At 39.8% G+C, this 16,891-nt stretch overlaps 1 protein-coding gene and 1 long non-coding RNA gene across 2 annotated transcripts; one reads left to right on the top strand and one right to left on the bottom strand.

Annotated features, from left to right (window-relative positions):
- Nucleotides 1-2: 2 nt before the first annotated feature.
- spag1b (sperm associated antigen 1b) lies at nucleotides 3-16,741 on the top strand. Its single transcript, XM_037073685.1, has 19 exons — nucleotides 3-146; nucleotides 377-524; nucleotides 784-943; nucleotides 1,081-1,203; nucleotides 1,293-1,363; nucleotides 1,583-1,695; nucleotides 1,812-1,917; nucleotides 2,111-2,241; nucleotides 2,437-2,543; nucleotides 3,399-3,531; nucleotides 5,162-5,608; nucleotides 7,975-8,074; nucleotides 8,546-8,698; nucleotides 9,374-9,531; nucleotides 10,727-10,868; nucleotides 13,215-13,341; nucleotides 13,485-13,649; nucleotides 15,334-15,654; nucleotides 15,888-16,741. Exons 2-19 carry the CDS (start codon nucleotides 379-381, stop codon nucleotides 16,014-16,016), a joined length of 2,832 nt encoding a protein of 943 aa, XP_036929580.1. The 5' UTR covers nucleotides 3-146; nucleotides 377-378; the 3' UTR covers nucleotides 16,017-16,741.
- LOC119005774 lies at nucleotides 5,616-12,102 on the bottom strand. The gene is made up of 4 exons (XR_005070581.1): nucleotides 10,882-12,102; nucleotides 8,524-8,753; nucleotides 8,271-8,324; nucleotides 5,616-7,829 (listed from the first exon to the last, which is right to left on the bottom strand). It is a non-coding gene; the product is annotated as an uncharacterized LOC119005774 (long non-coding RNA).
- Nucleotides 16,742-16,891: the final 150 nt, after the last annotated feature.

The following is a 16,891-nucleotide window of genomic DNA, read 5'->3' as shown; positions in this document are numbered from 1 at the left end:
AAATTTGGAGCCCTGGGTTGACGGTGTCACGTGTTTCCGCTTTGGCCTGCCGCCTCCTTCCGTGTATGGTTACCATAGTAACAGACCCGGGCGAGAGTTTGGGCGAGCTGCAGCAGGTGAAGTTACTTTAACAGCATTAAGTTAAGGTAAGAGCTGCACTTCGGTTTCTTAAACGAAAATTCGGCCTAGTCTTGACGTAAAGTCCTCGAATACGAACATATAACCCACATTTCAGCACATTCTGTAGAGCTTACACTATTTACGTTGGGTTAGCTATATTTTGCAAGCTAACACGTTATATCCGTCTTTCCGTGCCATTGCTATTAAATGAACAACATTGTTTGACAAACTAACTGCAAATTGACACTCTTCCCAGCCATGAGTGCAGATGCAGTTTCCTCTCTTCAATATCAGTACACCACTGGTGACAACAGTGGGAAGGTCCCTGTGGAGCACCTGGACTATAAATATATTGAAGAATGCAAAGATGTAAAATACCTGGAAAAGATCTTGAGAGTACTGAGGTAAAAGTCACACTGACCTGCAGGCATGAGGAAGCCAATTGATCTTGTATTATCATCAAATATTCTATTTATATTGTTGGTGAACATTTTTCCATGTATATAATCATCATAGGTAAAAATGTGCAAGCAATATTGAGATACTATATACTACAGACTACAAAATGATAATCGAGCAAACACACTTAATCTGATGAATCTGACTGTAAAGATGGCTAGGAATTCATCTTAATTATTTCATAATATTTGACTTTGCGTAAAGGTCAGGTGATGAAGGCATTTATCCTCATCTTATCAATTTCTGTGAGAGTCACTTGGAGAAACTGGACCCAAGAAGCCGAGCTCTCAGGAAGACAAACCCTGTGGCCACAGCAGCCAGCCTCTCTAGAGATGAGTGGAGCCAAATTGTTGATGAGTTGAAGGTATGCTACTCATTATAGTATAATTGTGTGTTGTTTTGTAATCAGTCCTGTTTGATACCACCTCTCATCTTATGTGACACATTCTCTTAAAATAAATCATGAACATTTTTGATACTAAATAATAATTTATTTTACAGATGTGGCAAGAGGAAACCCAAAAGACTGAGACCTCATTAAAACAGCATTCAATGTTCGACGATGAAGTGAACAAAAATATACCACCTGTGAGAGGTTCCAACTTCTCCGTTCCGATAAGCCAGGTAAAAATTCTATGTTGAAACATAAGCATGTACATATATGTATATATATACAAGAAAAATACAAAAAATTAGGTCTTATGTCATCACAGACTTTACTTCCAAAAGAAAAGAGGAATTCTTCAAAACACACTCTCCCACGTGATTATCGAGAATGGGACAAGTGAGTGACTTCATCTCTACATTTGTCTATTATATTCAGAAGAAAGAGCACTCTGTTACAGCAGCTGCAGGCACTGTACATAAAAGGGTCTGCATGTGTAACTTTGTAAAAGGCCTTAGCTTTGCCTCTTTAATTACAATGATACAGATGCTGTTTCAGAGCTGTATTTGCAAAATATCTTCCTTTACGTATTTATTCTGTATCTTTCTTTATTTCTAGGTTTGATGTGGAAAAGGAATGTGAAAGAATTGACAGGAATGTCACTGAAAAGGATCCACATGTCATTATGAATAACGGACAGCCCAAAATCAAGACTAAAGTTGATGCTTCATGTAATGTATTATGTATTATGCATGTTATATTTGTTTTATGGCAGTGCTGGCATACTGGATGCACTCCAGTTCTGTGGGTATGTGTCTGAAATGTCTGGTCTTTACAATATACCCAGTGCTGACACAACAGGAGAAGCTCCTTTTGGCAAATCGTGAAAAGGACAAAGGCAATGAAGCTTTCAGAGCAAACGATTATGAGGAGGCCATTGCCTACTACTCCAGGTCAGGCACTTAAAACAGCTCACTTATTATAGAAAGCAGTTAACATTTCTGAAGTGGTTTATATTATGTTGCTGGGGACTTAATTAGACTTCTGTCCTTCATTCAAGGCTGATTTAATTCCCATTTGTTATACCTCTAAATGTTTGTCCATTATAAATAAAGGTGTGTTTTTTTTCTTGGCCTTCCATTACAGAAGCCTTTCCATTATACCAACTGTGGCTGCATTCAACAACAGAGCCCAGGCAGAGATCCACCTCAAGCACTGGCACAGTGCTATGAGAGACTGCCAGAGGGTACTGGAGCTGGAGCCAGGCAATGTTAAAGGTGCTTTCCTTTTATGCACAGTGGCACTTTTATGGAGTTAGAATGCATGGAAATAAAAATATATAACGTTGGTATCATTTTACCTGAAAAAACAGTTGCTTTTGTGATGCCTCTTTTTTTCTGTGTGTTTTAAGAGTAGCTTCAATGTAAGTAATGTACTGTATGTGATTCAGGTTTTTTTTTTTTCACCATCAGCCCTTCTACGCCGTGCCACTGTTTATCATCACATGGGCAACTTCCAAATGGCAACTGAAGATTTGAAGATCGTACTGATGGAAGAGCCGCAGAATGCTGCTGCCACTGTGGGTGATAAGTTAAATACAAGAAGTCTTTTTTCCACCAGGTATCACTGTATTTGTTTGAGCTCAGGTACAAGGTATTAATAAAATCATATGTAGTCTGTTAATACTGTCAATATAGAATGATGTAGCTTTTCTTTCATGTTAGATGATGTACCCAGGATGAACTTTAATTTGTCACCCTGTTTATAGATGTCCTAATAATGTACTATATATTAGGACTTGAATGTTCTGTAGGTGAAAGGGGGGCAGGAATGTTTCACAAGCCATTCCCTGCAGCTCAGTAGTATATAGATGATTGGCGCATCAGTAAGTGTTTAACCTTTGCTTACTTACTGAACCAAATACTTACAAAAATATGCTTCAAATACTGACTAGTATTTTAACCTCATAAAAGTTATCCATCTAATTTTAATGCATAGGTTCAGTGTTATTGTTTACATTTATTGCAGAGTTTTTCTTTCATGTTGAGTTGATGTGCATTAGATAACTCAATGTGTGATTTATTGCAGGAGTCAAAATAACCCATTTTAAATGCGTTACTTTAATGTGTCAAACTTGAATTATAAACACTGAAATAAACACACTATTTTTATGTAGACATTCCCTTAACTTTATGGCTACAATTCAAAAAACATAAGGTTTATTTGTAAGACTGTGTTAAGCTAATCTAATCACACTCAGTTATTGAATACATTTACATTGTCTCATGGTAGAAAACTTTGATTTGAATCAACTTAAAATAAAATAAAAATTATATGGAATTAGAATACCTAAGATCAATATTCTAGGCTTTTTTATGCAAGATTGAGTTTCTGCTGATGACAAATTCTTGTGTGTGAATTATTTTTGATATAGCAACTCCTGTCTAAAACTGAGAAGAAGATAAAGGAATGTCAACCAGAGCAACGCAAAGGCAAAAAAATCCCTATCCAAGAAGTAGAAGAGGAAGATGACAACAGTTACGATGAGAGAAAATCCGAACAGACTGGTGAGCTTGTTTGAACGCCTTCATTTGGGGTGGTTGTAGCTTAGTAGGTAGTAGTAGGTAATCGGAAGGTCACTGGTTTGAATCCCGGCTCCCCCCAGCTGCATGCTGAAGTGTCCTTGAGCCAGATACTGAACCCCAAATTGCTCCTGGTGAGCAGCTGGCACCTTGCGTGGCAGCATCTGCCATCAGTGTATGAATGTGTGTGTGAATGGGTGAATGTGGCAAGTATTGTAAAGCACTTTGAGCAGTCAGTAGACTGTAAAAGCGCTATAAAAATGCAAGACCATTTACCATTCACCATTTATATCCATGATATACACGTACAGAAACTAAAAACAAGCCTGTGACAATTTATAATTCCTCAAGTCCATCCAGAAATATATCCAAGATTGATTTAAATGAAAGTAGCATTCTCTTAGCTATATTTAAGATAACGCTGACACAACCAAATAAACCAAATAAAGATCCTAGTTAGATAAATAGCTCTGTGGTAGGTTAAACAACTGAATTTGATTAGTTTTACAAATATATTGATATGATTGAAACTATCTGCAAACTTAAGCATAATACAGAATACAGGTATGGATATATAAGAGCTATACCTATCAGTCTGCAAATTGATTGAAAGAAAATTATTTGCCAACTATTTTGATAACTGATTTATCTTTTGAGTCAGTTTTCAAGCACACGTGTCAAATGTTTGCTGTTCCAGCCTCCCAAATGTAAGGATTCGCTGCTTTTTTTCATTTGTGATGGTGGCTAAACAGTCTTTGAATTTTAGACCCCTGATTTGACAAAAGAAGCAATTTTCTGGCTGTCACTTTGGGCTCTGGGAAATTATGATAAGCATTTTTCACTTTATGACTTATACTTTTTCATTGATGAAAATGGTCGCATCCCTAGAATACACACTGCATGACAGCCTATAAACAATTGTGGTTCAGAAATACTAAATATTCTTTCTTTAAGGTAGTTTAGAATCAGTGTCATCATTACATAGCTTTTCCAAAAGAGGAGCATTGTGTTATTTTTACATAACGTTTGTAGTTTACAAACGTGTGGGTTGACACAGTATCTCTTTTTCAAATAACGATAGCTGGCCTCAAAAATTCAGTAACAGTTTACTGTAATTTAGACTTGCTGAATACTGTGTGTACTGTAAATATTCAGTATTTTGTGAAGACATGTGTATTTTTACCATATGTATCATGACTGTATATTAGTGCTTGATTTAATCCACACTGTAGCTAGGCTGCCATAGGATTTGCCCTTTAATCTACTCATTATTTCAAATCTGAGGAAGCTTCAGCAATTCTGATCATAATAGACCAGTCATTTTCATTATAATAAACCATTCTGTCTGCCTGTGCTATAGATAGAGGAAACTCCCCCTGTTCCCCTGGGTAACGTGACATAGTGCGTGTGTTGGCCGCCCTACCCCCACCCAGTACTTCTGTAATTCAGTGGTGAGAGCGGCTGCTTCCTGGAACTCCCCCTTTGAAGTGGCTCTGTCATGTGTGTCCAACCCTCCCCCACTGTGATGTAACCACTGACTCCTTCCTGTGGGTGTGTCTCCCCCTTTGCTCTGTGTCTCCCTCTGCCTCTCCCTCCCTCCCTCTCCCTCTTCCAGCTTGTCCGGTTGAACCTAGCCAGCCTGTGGGAGGGGAGGAGAGCTCAGCCGCTCCTGCTGAAAGGGGAGACATGGGAAACGCTCAAAAAAAGCCCCACGGCAGAGGGGACGGGGGTCCACACAGTGAGCACAACAACTCCCACCATGGACACTGGAGGAGCAAAGGAGGCAACTCTGACAAGTACAAAGTCACACAGGAAAAGGTAACCAATGGAACGAGCAAGAGGGGCTCGACAGCTTCAGTCCAGGCGGATCAGAGCAGCAGCGGTAAGGGGACTTCGGTTGGAGGAAATACAGGGGAAACTGTCAACCTTGATGCTCCATGTGGAGCCCTGCCCCCACCTCTGTCCCGGCTAAAGAATGAGGGAAACCTGCTGTTTAAAAATGGACAGTTTGCCGATGCACTGGAGAAATACTCACAAGCCATCCAAGGCTACACAGATTCAGGTAAGGTGGAAGAGTCCTTACAGTAGGTGCTATTCTTGTTATTATAGTCTGAGGTGGCTGGTGGTAGCTTAGTCATTAAGTGTGTAAGGTTTTAGTTTGTGTATGACATTGGGAAGAAGGTATTGATGTGCCTCCATGACAGTAAAAAGAACATTCTACTTCACATCAGTGTGTTATAAACATGCTGTAACTTGTAGCCCATAGTTTAACTGACTGATGTTCCATCACCAGTCACACCTATATTTGAATGAAATTTGTTTTATGGTGTTTAATTGCCAAATCTTATAGAGCTGTTTCTTCTACCTTGCCATTGTATTTGTAAATGAAAGGCCATGACCTTGCAGTTATAATGCTAGGGCTCCTATTTATTTGGTGTGTTATTTAACACAGTGCACCAAAAAGGAAATTCTCCATAAGATAAATGATACCTAATCAACAGAAGTATTATTATTTATCGCAGAAGCAGTCCACAGTAGTGCACATAGAATTTAATAACAGTAACAAATATGTCATTTTTCAGGAGTTCAAATGTTGGGCTGTTTGTTGGTATATTTAGAGACTTGACCCTACAGCAATGCGTCACAATGTGGCTGTTGTGGACAGTGTTTCTGTTTTAGCCTCAACCCGGCGCTAAGCCTCTCAGCTCAGGTCTGTCCGGGTCACGTGACCACTAACCACTCACTGTGAAATTGAATCTGTGGGACTGCAGCTATAAATCTCACAGAGAGGGAGAAAGTGAGCGATTGATGGAGGGAGAGAGAGTGCTGCATGTTCGGCCCATCCACCATCAAACATACACTCTCTGCCTTAATGTACTCACTAGCCAGTGTACTACTGGATGTGAATATGACTGGACATAGGCATCATCGTCTGACAGACGTAGGGAACATGTAATGCAGACAGACTGGAGCTAAGTGCAGAAATGATAATATATTGTATAAGCCCCTTTAAACCTCTTAAACACACAGTGTCACAGTGGACTGTCATAAAAGGACACTTCCAAAACAAAACTAACAATAATGGTCTTTTACAGGGTCTTAAAGTCGTGTATTGGTCAGTATATAAATGCCCTAGTTTATACCTTTAACATAGTGTACATGCTCTACTGTCACAGTATCCTCACTTTGTGTGAGCAGTTGCTGAGACATCATCATCATCACTGCCTCACTGTGTCATCATCCATAATCTGATTTCATCTGATGAGGTGGCATGCTAAGCTGACTGTACTTAGTGTCGCTATGGCTGTAATATTCATGATATGCCTATCTGATTTGACTGTGTCAGTGATAATATTGGTGGTTGAAACTGAGTGGAATACCTGTTAGGAAAGTGGACAGAATAACCAATACACTGTGTGCTATGTGGTTAAGTGCCATAAGTGGTTTGATGCACTTTTACTTGGTCCTCATCTACCTTGTGTCTTTCTAACTTGTCAGCCCTGGAACTCGCCATGGTACTGTGTAATAGTAGGATGTATTAGTGGAAGACAAGGTAGGCCTTCTTCCTGCTCTAGGTCTCAACAAAGAGTTTAAGGAACTTGTATTATCCTGTATGGAGTCCAGATTATTACAAGTTTCAGTTAAAAATATTCAAGTTACTCAAATTAGAAGATCAATGAACATACAAGCACAAACGATTGTTGCTTGTTCCAATAAAGATTTAAAGTAATCATGTATTCATCTGTGTGAGGTAAATAAAATGCTTTACAATTAAGTGGTTTTGAAACTCAACGTTCCCATGATGTTGCAACAGTACAAGTTCTTAATTTAGTCAGCAGAGCACCCCATCATTGCTACACACACATTCACAGCAAAAAAGGTAATATTTGACAGACACTAAACTTTTAATTGAAGCTTTAGCAAATACAGACTTGCTCTTGTTAAAGCCTCACCAAGGCCAGCCAAGAAGTTATTTGAAGCCTTATTACAAGAGCCCAACTGATTTTTTGGAACCATTGTTGATACCAGTGTTAGGGAGTAAAAAAACTAGATATTGATACATCGGCCAATATCAATTGTGGTTATCACCACTTCTGATAATGAAATGTATTATTTACTAAAATGATATCAGTGTACTATTATAGTTAACTTAAATAAGAATTTCATAATTGTAAATGACCACAAGTACAACAGTCTGTTAGGTTCAGAAAATGTCATCCTTGTACTGTAATGAAGCCTTTAAATCAGGAGAAGACATCAAACGCCAAAGAATATCACGAAATCTGAAATCGAAGACAATTCGTAAGTCTCATATTGCAATATCAATATAATATCCATGTATTGCCTTAGTCCCTAAGTATTATACCTATTATTATACCCTAAGTTGTATATGTTATTTTCTTATAGTGATATTCTTTTTTTATGCAGGGCTAGATAGTCCAGAGGATCTATGTGTTCTGTATTCTAACAGAGCTGCTTGCTACCTGAAAGACGGCAACAGTCAAGAATGCATACAGGACTGCACAAGGTGAGAAAATGTATTTACTGATGTAACACCATGTTTATAAGTGTAGCAAAAAGTAATGTTAGCAGTGGGTGTCAACCTATGTTCGCTCGGTCTTATCTTAAGAACTCAACACACCTTTCCAATTTCTCATAGACACTGTGTTGTAAGGGATTTTCATTAATCTCTTAAGAATTTGTTTTATACTCAGCAAACTCACCCATGTGAAAGCCTTGAAATACTTGGTATTTAAAGATGTTTGCTCAAGGTCCAACTTTGAGGACAAACAAGAAAATTAGGTTGTTTGACAGTTTTTTCACACATACATGATGGTACACATAATAAATACGGTACAGTGAGTCTACTTTGAAATCTGTTACATATATATAGATTTCCAATCCAGACCTACAGTATTCTCAGAGAGTAGCATCTATAGCAGAGGCAGCAGACTTGATCCTTTGCTCCTGTCTCACCTCGTCTATTTATACCATCCAGAGCCCTGGAGCTGCAGCCATTCTCACTCAAACCCCTCCTGCGCCGGGCCATGGCTTATGAGTCCCTGGAGCGCTACCGTAAGGCCTACGTGGATTACAAGACCGTCCTGCAGATAGACATCAGTGTGCAGGCAGCACATGACAGCGTCAACAGGTATAAGCCTTCACGCTTCCGCTGAGAGGCTGCAGAAGGCAGAGTGACATCACTACTGGAAACACACAAATGACTGAATTAGTTTTAACATTCATATTCACCCTTTTGAATGGTGTCATCAGCAACACAAAGCTAGCAATTGGATGTAACTGAATGTTTCAGTGCCCATGGCAGCTATTCCAATGACTACGGTTTTACCAGAGATAAGGAGATTTTATTGAGTTTGAACAATTATATAACATTATTTCTGTGCTTTAAATTCAGAAAATTGCATCATAACAATCAGAAGACAACATGTAACAAATGAAATAAATAAGCAGGCAAATTCTAATAAGTGGCCAACAGATTTAGCTGGTGTTCAAAAGCAGCTTTAGCAACAAGCTAATTATGGCTGTCAGGCTGCATGTCCTCCCTCTGTTATGCAATAGGACTCTTACCTGGCTGCTTTGTGTTCAAGAGTACCTGAGGGTGGAAGTCCACAACTCCACATACACTAAAACTGAACTATTTGATGCTTGTATAAAAAACACATTATTTTAAAGATATATGTTATTTGCAAACACTTGCTTACTGTGAGCCATTTATACTTTCTCTGTGTGACTGTGTACACTATATCCCATTTTTGTGTGTCCATGTGTAACAACAATGTACTGACTGATCTGCATCCCCCTCCAGGATCACACGGCTGCTGATTGAGCAGGATGGTACAGAGTGGAGAGAGAAACTTCCAGAAATTCCCCTGGTACCTCTTTCAGCTCAGCAGCACCGCAGAGAGGAACCACCCAGTGCAGAGGTCCTCCAGGCTCGAGCAGAGAAGGCGGCCCGGGATGCAGGTCATTTTTGAAAAAGTCATAATTGCCATAACCATTGAAGTTTGTCACCCAAAACACAGACTACACTTACTGGTGTGAATTCGGTGAAAAATATTCTTTTGAAAATTAAGTCTTGAACACAGCTGAGTGGGGTGAAAACAGGATGGGCAGTGTCTGCTCAGGCATGTGAGAGCAGAGCAATCAGAGCATACTGGGCTTTTCCTGAGGGGACTCTAAAGAGACAGGCATGAAAACGAAGCGTTCAGACAGACGGTGAATAGAGGTGCTGCAGAACTGGACAGTATGAGAAAAATAATGTGTAGTACGAGCTTTAAAGAATGTAAACATTTTCAAGTCGACACCCAGACATTAAGTAAGAACCTGAAAATTACCTTAGTATGTTTAAAGTATGTAAAGTATTTTTACATTGTTAATCAATAAATGAGAATATACCTTGTAGTTGTTTCCTGGTCTCTCTGCACTAAGACAGAAGGAAGTTGTTAAAGGCCTAATTTTTATATAAGTGGACGTGTCACCTCTGTTCACTGACCATGCAGTTTCTCCGTTCCCTGGGCTGTGCTTCAGCTGTTATTTTTAAACTCTAACGAAAGAACAGACCTGCTGGCACAGTTTTTACTCCCAGAAGACACTTTGCAGCAGATTGATTAGCCCTTAGTCCGCCCTATAACTGATTGCTGACTTAACTCCCATGCTTCATGTCCAGCTGGCACAGCATTAATTTAATGGTTTTAAACCCTCAAGCTGTATAGCACAGAAGACTGACACATTTCCTTGTGTTACGTTTTCTTGAAAAAAAAAAATGTTGATTAAACTGAAATCAAGGTGTCAATTAAAACAGAAAGGAGAGTTTCATTGTTCTTTGTGTAAATGTGTCTGGGCAACATATTGACATTTATCATTATTGTGATATGAGACTATAGGATATGATGGCATAAGTGTTGTCTTTTCCTGGGTTTAAAGGCTGCATGGTTATGCCTTTTTGTCTAAATAAGTTCCAAAAGTCTTTATCGTCACAATATCGACATTGAAGTATTGATGAAAAATATTACTGTTAAGATTTTTGAAGTGCTTTTGAGGAAATTGTAAAATACTGCAGCATACATTGTATAACAATATAGCCTATAAAGTATAACAGTCGTATCTCCCAGTTCCATGTGTGACTAAGCAGTAATCACCACTTTACTTTGTCTGCCAGAAAGAAGAGCAGAAATCCATTTTACAGCTTTGAAGCAAGAAGGGAATGACTTTGTGAAGAAGGGCCAATACCAGGACGCTCTGGGAAAGTACACTGAATGCCTTAAGATAAAGCCTGATGAGTGTGCTATCTACACTAACAGGTTAGAGACTCACCTCAGCATGAAGACACACAGATTGTCTCTTTCATTTCTGTTCCTCACTTCTTTCCTTTACTTCTCATGGTGTGTTTTCTTCATAAAGCAAGGATGTCAGGAAACACGCAGAAAATCTATTAATTTGTTTGGATAAATTAAAACAGACTAATTATCCCCAGCTGTCGTCTGTCAGGAGGTTGATTCAGCTCTGCATTCAGCTAATCCTAAGCAGTCGTCAGTCTGTCACTGGCAGTAAATTAGCTGTATTGTTGGTGAGTTTGAACTGAATGGCAGAGGCTCAGGAAACAGCTGCCTGCTAAACCTGTGTTTATCACATCTCCACTTATAGCCAGTATCATGTTATCTTACATCTGAAGGGAAATACAGCCAGCATAGTGCATGCAGCAGGCAGGTCTGACAGCATTGTCTGCCCCCTCCTTTCTTTTTTACAATAGAGGGTAGATTGTTGATCATGTTACAAAGGAAACTATGATGCCGAGGTTAGAAATGTCCATTGTGTGTTCATTTTTGCGTGAAGCAGCTGAGACCCATGTGAGTGAAAATACTGACAACACATTCATGAAGAAAACAAAGCTAGTAGAGAAAACCTCAGAAATGTAAATTATTTCTCAAATCATTTGAAAATGATATATTTCCTGCCTTCAGCCTGTACTGTGACGTCTGATCCACAGACTCATAAACTCATAGTGCAGTCATGGTCAAAAGTTTACATACACTTGTAAAGAGCATGTATATCATTCTTGAGTTCCAGTGATTTCTACAACTCTCATTTTTCTGTGATGGAATGAGTTGAACACATATTACTTTGTCACCAAAACATTCAAGTGTGGTTCAATAATGAATGTATTATAGGTCTTCTGAAAATGTTATCTGCTGGGTCAAAAATAGACATACAGCACCTTGAACTATCAATTTTGGAGACCCCAAAAAATTGTGTCAAACAAATTGTCTTGCCACTTAACATCTTCTGAGTGATTTTGATTGATAACAGCTGGTGAGTTTTTCTGGGCCCATTTTAGGGTTTGTTTGATACACCCACTAGTTTCAGCCGCAAACAATTGGAAAGTCTACGGAGCTTAGCATTGATCTGGAAGAGCACAGGAAAGTCAGGAAAGACACTCTGAGCCTTTTCAGACCAGTTACAGGTCCTATTATCAACAGCGCAAAGAACTGTTTCAGGATCAGGAAGAAGATACAAACTGCTGCTGAGAGAAAATTGGTGAGGATAGTCAAGAGTCAACCCAAAACCACCAAAAGGCAAGTCAAGTTTAAAAAACAGAAGGTGCCGGAAGACAGGTTTCAGTGTCCACAGTAAAGCCTGTTTTGCATTGCCATGGGCTGAGAGGCTGTTCTGCAAGAAAGAAGCCCTGGCTCCAGATGTGACACCTTAAAGCTCAATGGAAGTTAGTTGCTGATCACATGAACAAAGAAAAAACCTTCTGGACAAAAACTCTGTGGTCACATGAAACACAAATTGTGTTGTTTGGCCACAATGAGCAGCAATATGTTTAAAGGTGAGAAGGTGATGCCTTTAATCCAAAGAACACTATACCTACCAACAAGCAAGGTGGTGGTAGTATTATTCTGTGGGGTTCTTTTGCTGCCAGTGGACATGGTGCTCTCAAGAAAGTTAATGGAACATTGATGAAGGAGGATTATCACCAAATACTTCAGGAAAAACTAAAATCTTCAGCCAGAAGATAGGGTCTTTGGGTGCAGTTGGATGTTCCAACAGAACAATCCCAAACACACATCAAAAGTTGTAAAGGAAGGGTTGAATCAGAATAGATCTGAGAGTTTGGACTGGCTATCCCAAAGATCTGACTTGAACCCCATCGAGAACATGTGAACTGTGCTGGAGAAACAATTCTGAGCCAGGAAGGTAAAAAATTGAGTTAAACTTTAACGATTCTGTCAAGAGGAGTGGTTAAAATTCAGCCAGAGGACTGATAGAAGCATGTGGATGACTTTCAAAAGTGCGTAATAGAAGTGAAAATGGCCTAGAGACATTTAACCAAATATTAGAATTACTGTATGTTTGTTTGTTTGTTTGTTTGTTTATCCAGATTTGGTTTCATTTTCCGAAGACAGCTATAATCTGTTAATTATTATTGACAAACTTGAGCCCCATGAATGTTTTTTTTTTTTTTTTGACAAAGTAAAAATGAGTAGAAAAATGAGAGCTGTCGAAATCATTGGAAATTATAACTGCCACGTTCTTTACAAGTGTATGTAAACTTTTCACCATGACAGTACCTTTTGGCTATGCATGGAATACGATTAGCTGCTGGTGACAAATAAATATCACAAGTGACGTGCGTGTGTTTGCAGAGCCCTGTGCTATTTGAAGCTGGAGAGGTTTACTGAAGCCAAGCAGGACTGTGATGCAGCACTGAAAATGGAGCCAACCAATAAGAAGGCCTTCTACAGACGAGCCTTGGCCAATAAAGGCCTCAAGGTAAAGTGAGCTGACTGGGGAGAAATCTTTGAATGCACCCCAAATTGTGTTGCGAAAGAGGCGTATAACATTTGATATCTCACAGACACTCTGCCTCTTTGTGAAATGTCACTTGAAGCTGATTTCGTCTGTCCCTCCACCAGGACTACCTGGCATGCAGCACTGACCTGCAGGAGGTGCTGCAGCAGGATCCCAACGTACAAGAGGCTGAGAAAGAGCTTGAGGAGGTCACAGTGCTGCTCAGACAGAGTCTGGCCAATGCCAAGGCTTCACCAGCCAAAAACAGGAAGACTGTCCCCATCACAGAGGTATGTACAACTCCATAATTCTCTACGTATATGTCATTCAGGGTATTGAATATGTGTACACGTGCAAGTGTTTGGGAGGGCAGTGAGGATAATAACAGAGGGCAACAGAAGGAGCCTGATCAGGCTGCCCTTCAAGCCCTCTGGAATTGGTGTGAAGATGGTTTAATGGCCAGAGTGGAAACCTATCCTTGTGGCTTTGTGACTTCAGCGTCTTCAATTTGATTCTACAAGCTTTGCTACACACAGACACCATACATTTACGCACATTGCACATGTATTCTTATGTCGACATAAACTGGACCGTCGAGTCATATATACAGCATTTTAACATTTGAAGGTGAAACACACGATAATCACAGCCGCGAGATAAAGCACTCAAGCAACAGTATCTCAAATGAGGGGTCATGACATCAGATTAACCCTACACAATTATCATGACCGAGCAAATGATAACTTTATAAATAAATATAGTCGCAATATGAGATGAGATCCAGTAATACTAAGACTGAAATTTTGCCATCGTCTGTATTTCATTGACTGTCATTGAGGAACTTGACAAGAGCAATGCTGTGATGGTCAAAATCCCGATTGGAAGACATCTAAATAGCCATTTATTATTGGATAAAATTGGGAGATTTGATATGGGCCTACAATTATTAATTGTCGATGTGTTCACAGATTGTTCTTCAGAAGTTGTTTAATGACCACAGTCTTCATGGCTTGTGGGAAGATGCCTGAGAGAAGAGACATGTCAACAGTCTGTAGCAGATCTGTAGTCATGCAGTTTGAAACTTTTTGAAGAACCCTGTTGGTAATTTGTATACTAAGGAGGCAGGAAGAAGATTTCAAGTGTTGTATTATGTCTTGCAGGTTTTGTAATTGATTTGATCAAATTGTGTCATGCTATTTGAGCTGGTTTTAGGTGGTCTCTTGGACAACACACATCCTTCATCTGGTATGGTGGCACTGACCGCTTGTCTAATTTTCTGTGCAGATGAGAGACAGGAGTAATCAAACACTCTTTACACTATTTAGATGGCCTGTGGATATTTAGAAATATAGCCAGAGAAGATGAGCTTACCAGAGAAACACCATCAGTTAAAGACAATTGTTGCTCTGTGTCTGATAAATGTGTGTTTTGGTTCAGGATCCTTTTCAGGAGTTGCAGTTGTATCAATCAGAACTTTGTACACACAGTGATGTTCCTTTCGGTTTATTTATTTTTTAATCGAATACCCCAATTTGTTTTTATCCAGTGTCTCATCTTTTGTACTGACAAAAGTGCCTCCTGCCCATCAAAGCTATAGAAGTACTCTAGCTAAAGCTGTCTATGTACAAAATGAAGGGGGGGTTTATTTCCTGCTCATCACAAAACAGCATCTATTCAAGGGCCAGCTGACATTCATAACTAGCACACATCATAGTGGATAACTGTATTAAAATCAAATGATTTGTATAAAAGGAGAGAATGATTTCTTAAGATGTGCTGCTAGTGTGCCTTTGTCCTCATAACACCTGCCTACTTTGTTCTGGCCCCTCTCAAGCTGATATTGATGTATTTGCATGAGGCAATATGTGCAGAAAGTTAGCATTGCCATCTTTCATCAAAGTTTAAAGCCTTGCCAACAAACCCTTTCCCATGTGTCCCCTGTAAATTCACTTCCATCCCCATCTTCTTCGTCAGGTTGAAGGTGATGAGGAAACACCAGCCGTTCCTAGCTCAGAGAGCAGCCGCAGAGGAGCGGACATCTCCATCAACCTCCAGCCGGCCAATGCATACGAGTTCGGCCAGGCTCTGAACGCAGCTCGCTGCTGTGGGAACACAGGTGCCTGCGCTGACCTGCTGGCCTCCACAGCCCCGGAGATGCTTCCCCAGCTCCTGAGCACCCAGCTGGATGGACACACCATCAGCTTCATCATGCAGGGGCTCGACACCCACCTGGAGAAAGACCCCAACCTGGTCTATCAACACCTCAATCATCTGCATACAGCCGACAGGTTCTCGGTAAGACCCGGTTCATTATCAGTTCATGGAGGGTTTTTTTGATTCACAAAGTCCTACAATCTGGAAAGATATTTTGAGAGAAAATATGCTGAATATTGTTAGTAGTATATTTCATTTCAGAGCACACATTTAATGTGGGAGCTAGTATACCTAAAAAAATACATTATTGTTGTTTGGAAGTGTCCCTAGCAGCTGAGGTTTTGGTGAGAAATGATGACATGTAGTTATTGCAGGTTGTACTGATGCTGCTGGAGAAGGACGAGCGTCGCCACATGACTCAGCTGTTTGAGCATCTGTCCGCCGTGGAGAGTGCCGAGTTCACTAAGAACGATGTTCAGAATCTGGCCAACAAATACATCTGAACCTCCTCCCACTACTCTCTGCTGCATGAGCTGCTGCACCACTACAACTCTTGGATCTATGCAAAACACTGCACAAGAACTGACTACACAAAGGCGGGAAGCAGCAGAATGTGCCCCAGAGCAATACAATGGAACTGAGTCACATTCATACAATTGGTCTGTGCTGTAAATGATTTGATCACTGTATGTTTGAGTGACAGTTTAAGGAATATATTTTTCTCTCCAGAATGTTTTACTATGCAGATTTACTTTTGTACCACCACTAAGCATTAGCGTTGGACAGCAGGAAGTGGGACACTGTGGACCTTTCACTTTAATCTACTGATAATTTGGGCCCCATGTAAACTGTTATGTAAGGCTAAAGGTGCTTCCCTGACAGGCAGGTGAGTTTGCTCAGGACAGACTCATGTTACCACAAATGAGCTCCAGTTCAATATGGAGCATTTCCAGCTTCTGTCAGACACCAGCTATGAACAGAGGTATTCAGTGCTTGCTGAATATTACAAAGTAAAGGAACATGTGAGGTCATTTGCTACTTAAGCTAATTAAGATGTCCCTTGCTGCAGGACAAAAACTCAAAATAAAGGAGGGGGTTTTATTATGACCAGATGTACTGCATTATTGCTGCAGAATAAATTATATTGTATTGCTATGATAACAGTATCTGTTGGACTGATATCTACTAGCAATGTTTTAGGAGAAATACAGTTTGTATCCATACATGACTCAGATGCTTGTTTGTTTATTCAGCTATGAAATTAGCAAATCTGAGTTCTGATGTAAAATCACTCTTAAAAGGTAACTCCACCAGTTGGTCACATGTATACATTAAAGTGTGTTTACAGGTCTTGGGGAATACTGCTGCATATTTGAAA

The sequence above is a fragment of the Acanthopagrus latus genome, chromosome 17 (assembly GCF_904848185.1).
Source record: "Acanthopagrus latus isolate v.2019 chromosome 17, fAcaLat1.1, whole genome shotgun sequence".
NCBI lineage: Eukaryota > Metazoa > Chordata > Actinopteri > Spariformes > Sparidae > Acanthopagrus > Acanthopagrus latus.
Note: the sequence above shows the minus strand (reverse complement) of the source record. Positions and strands in the feature narration are given on the sequence as shown.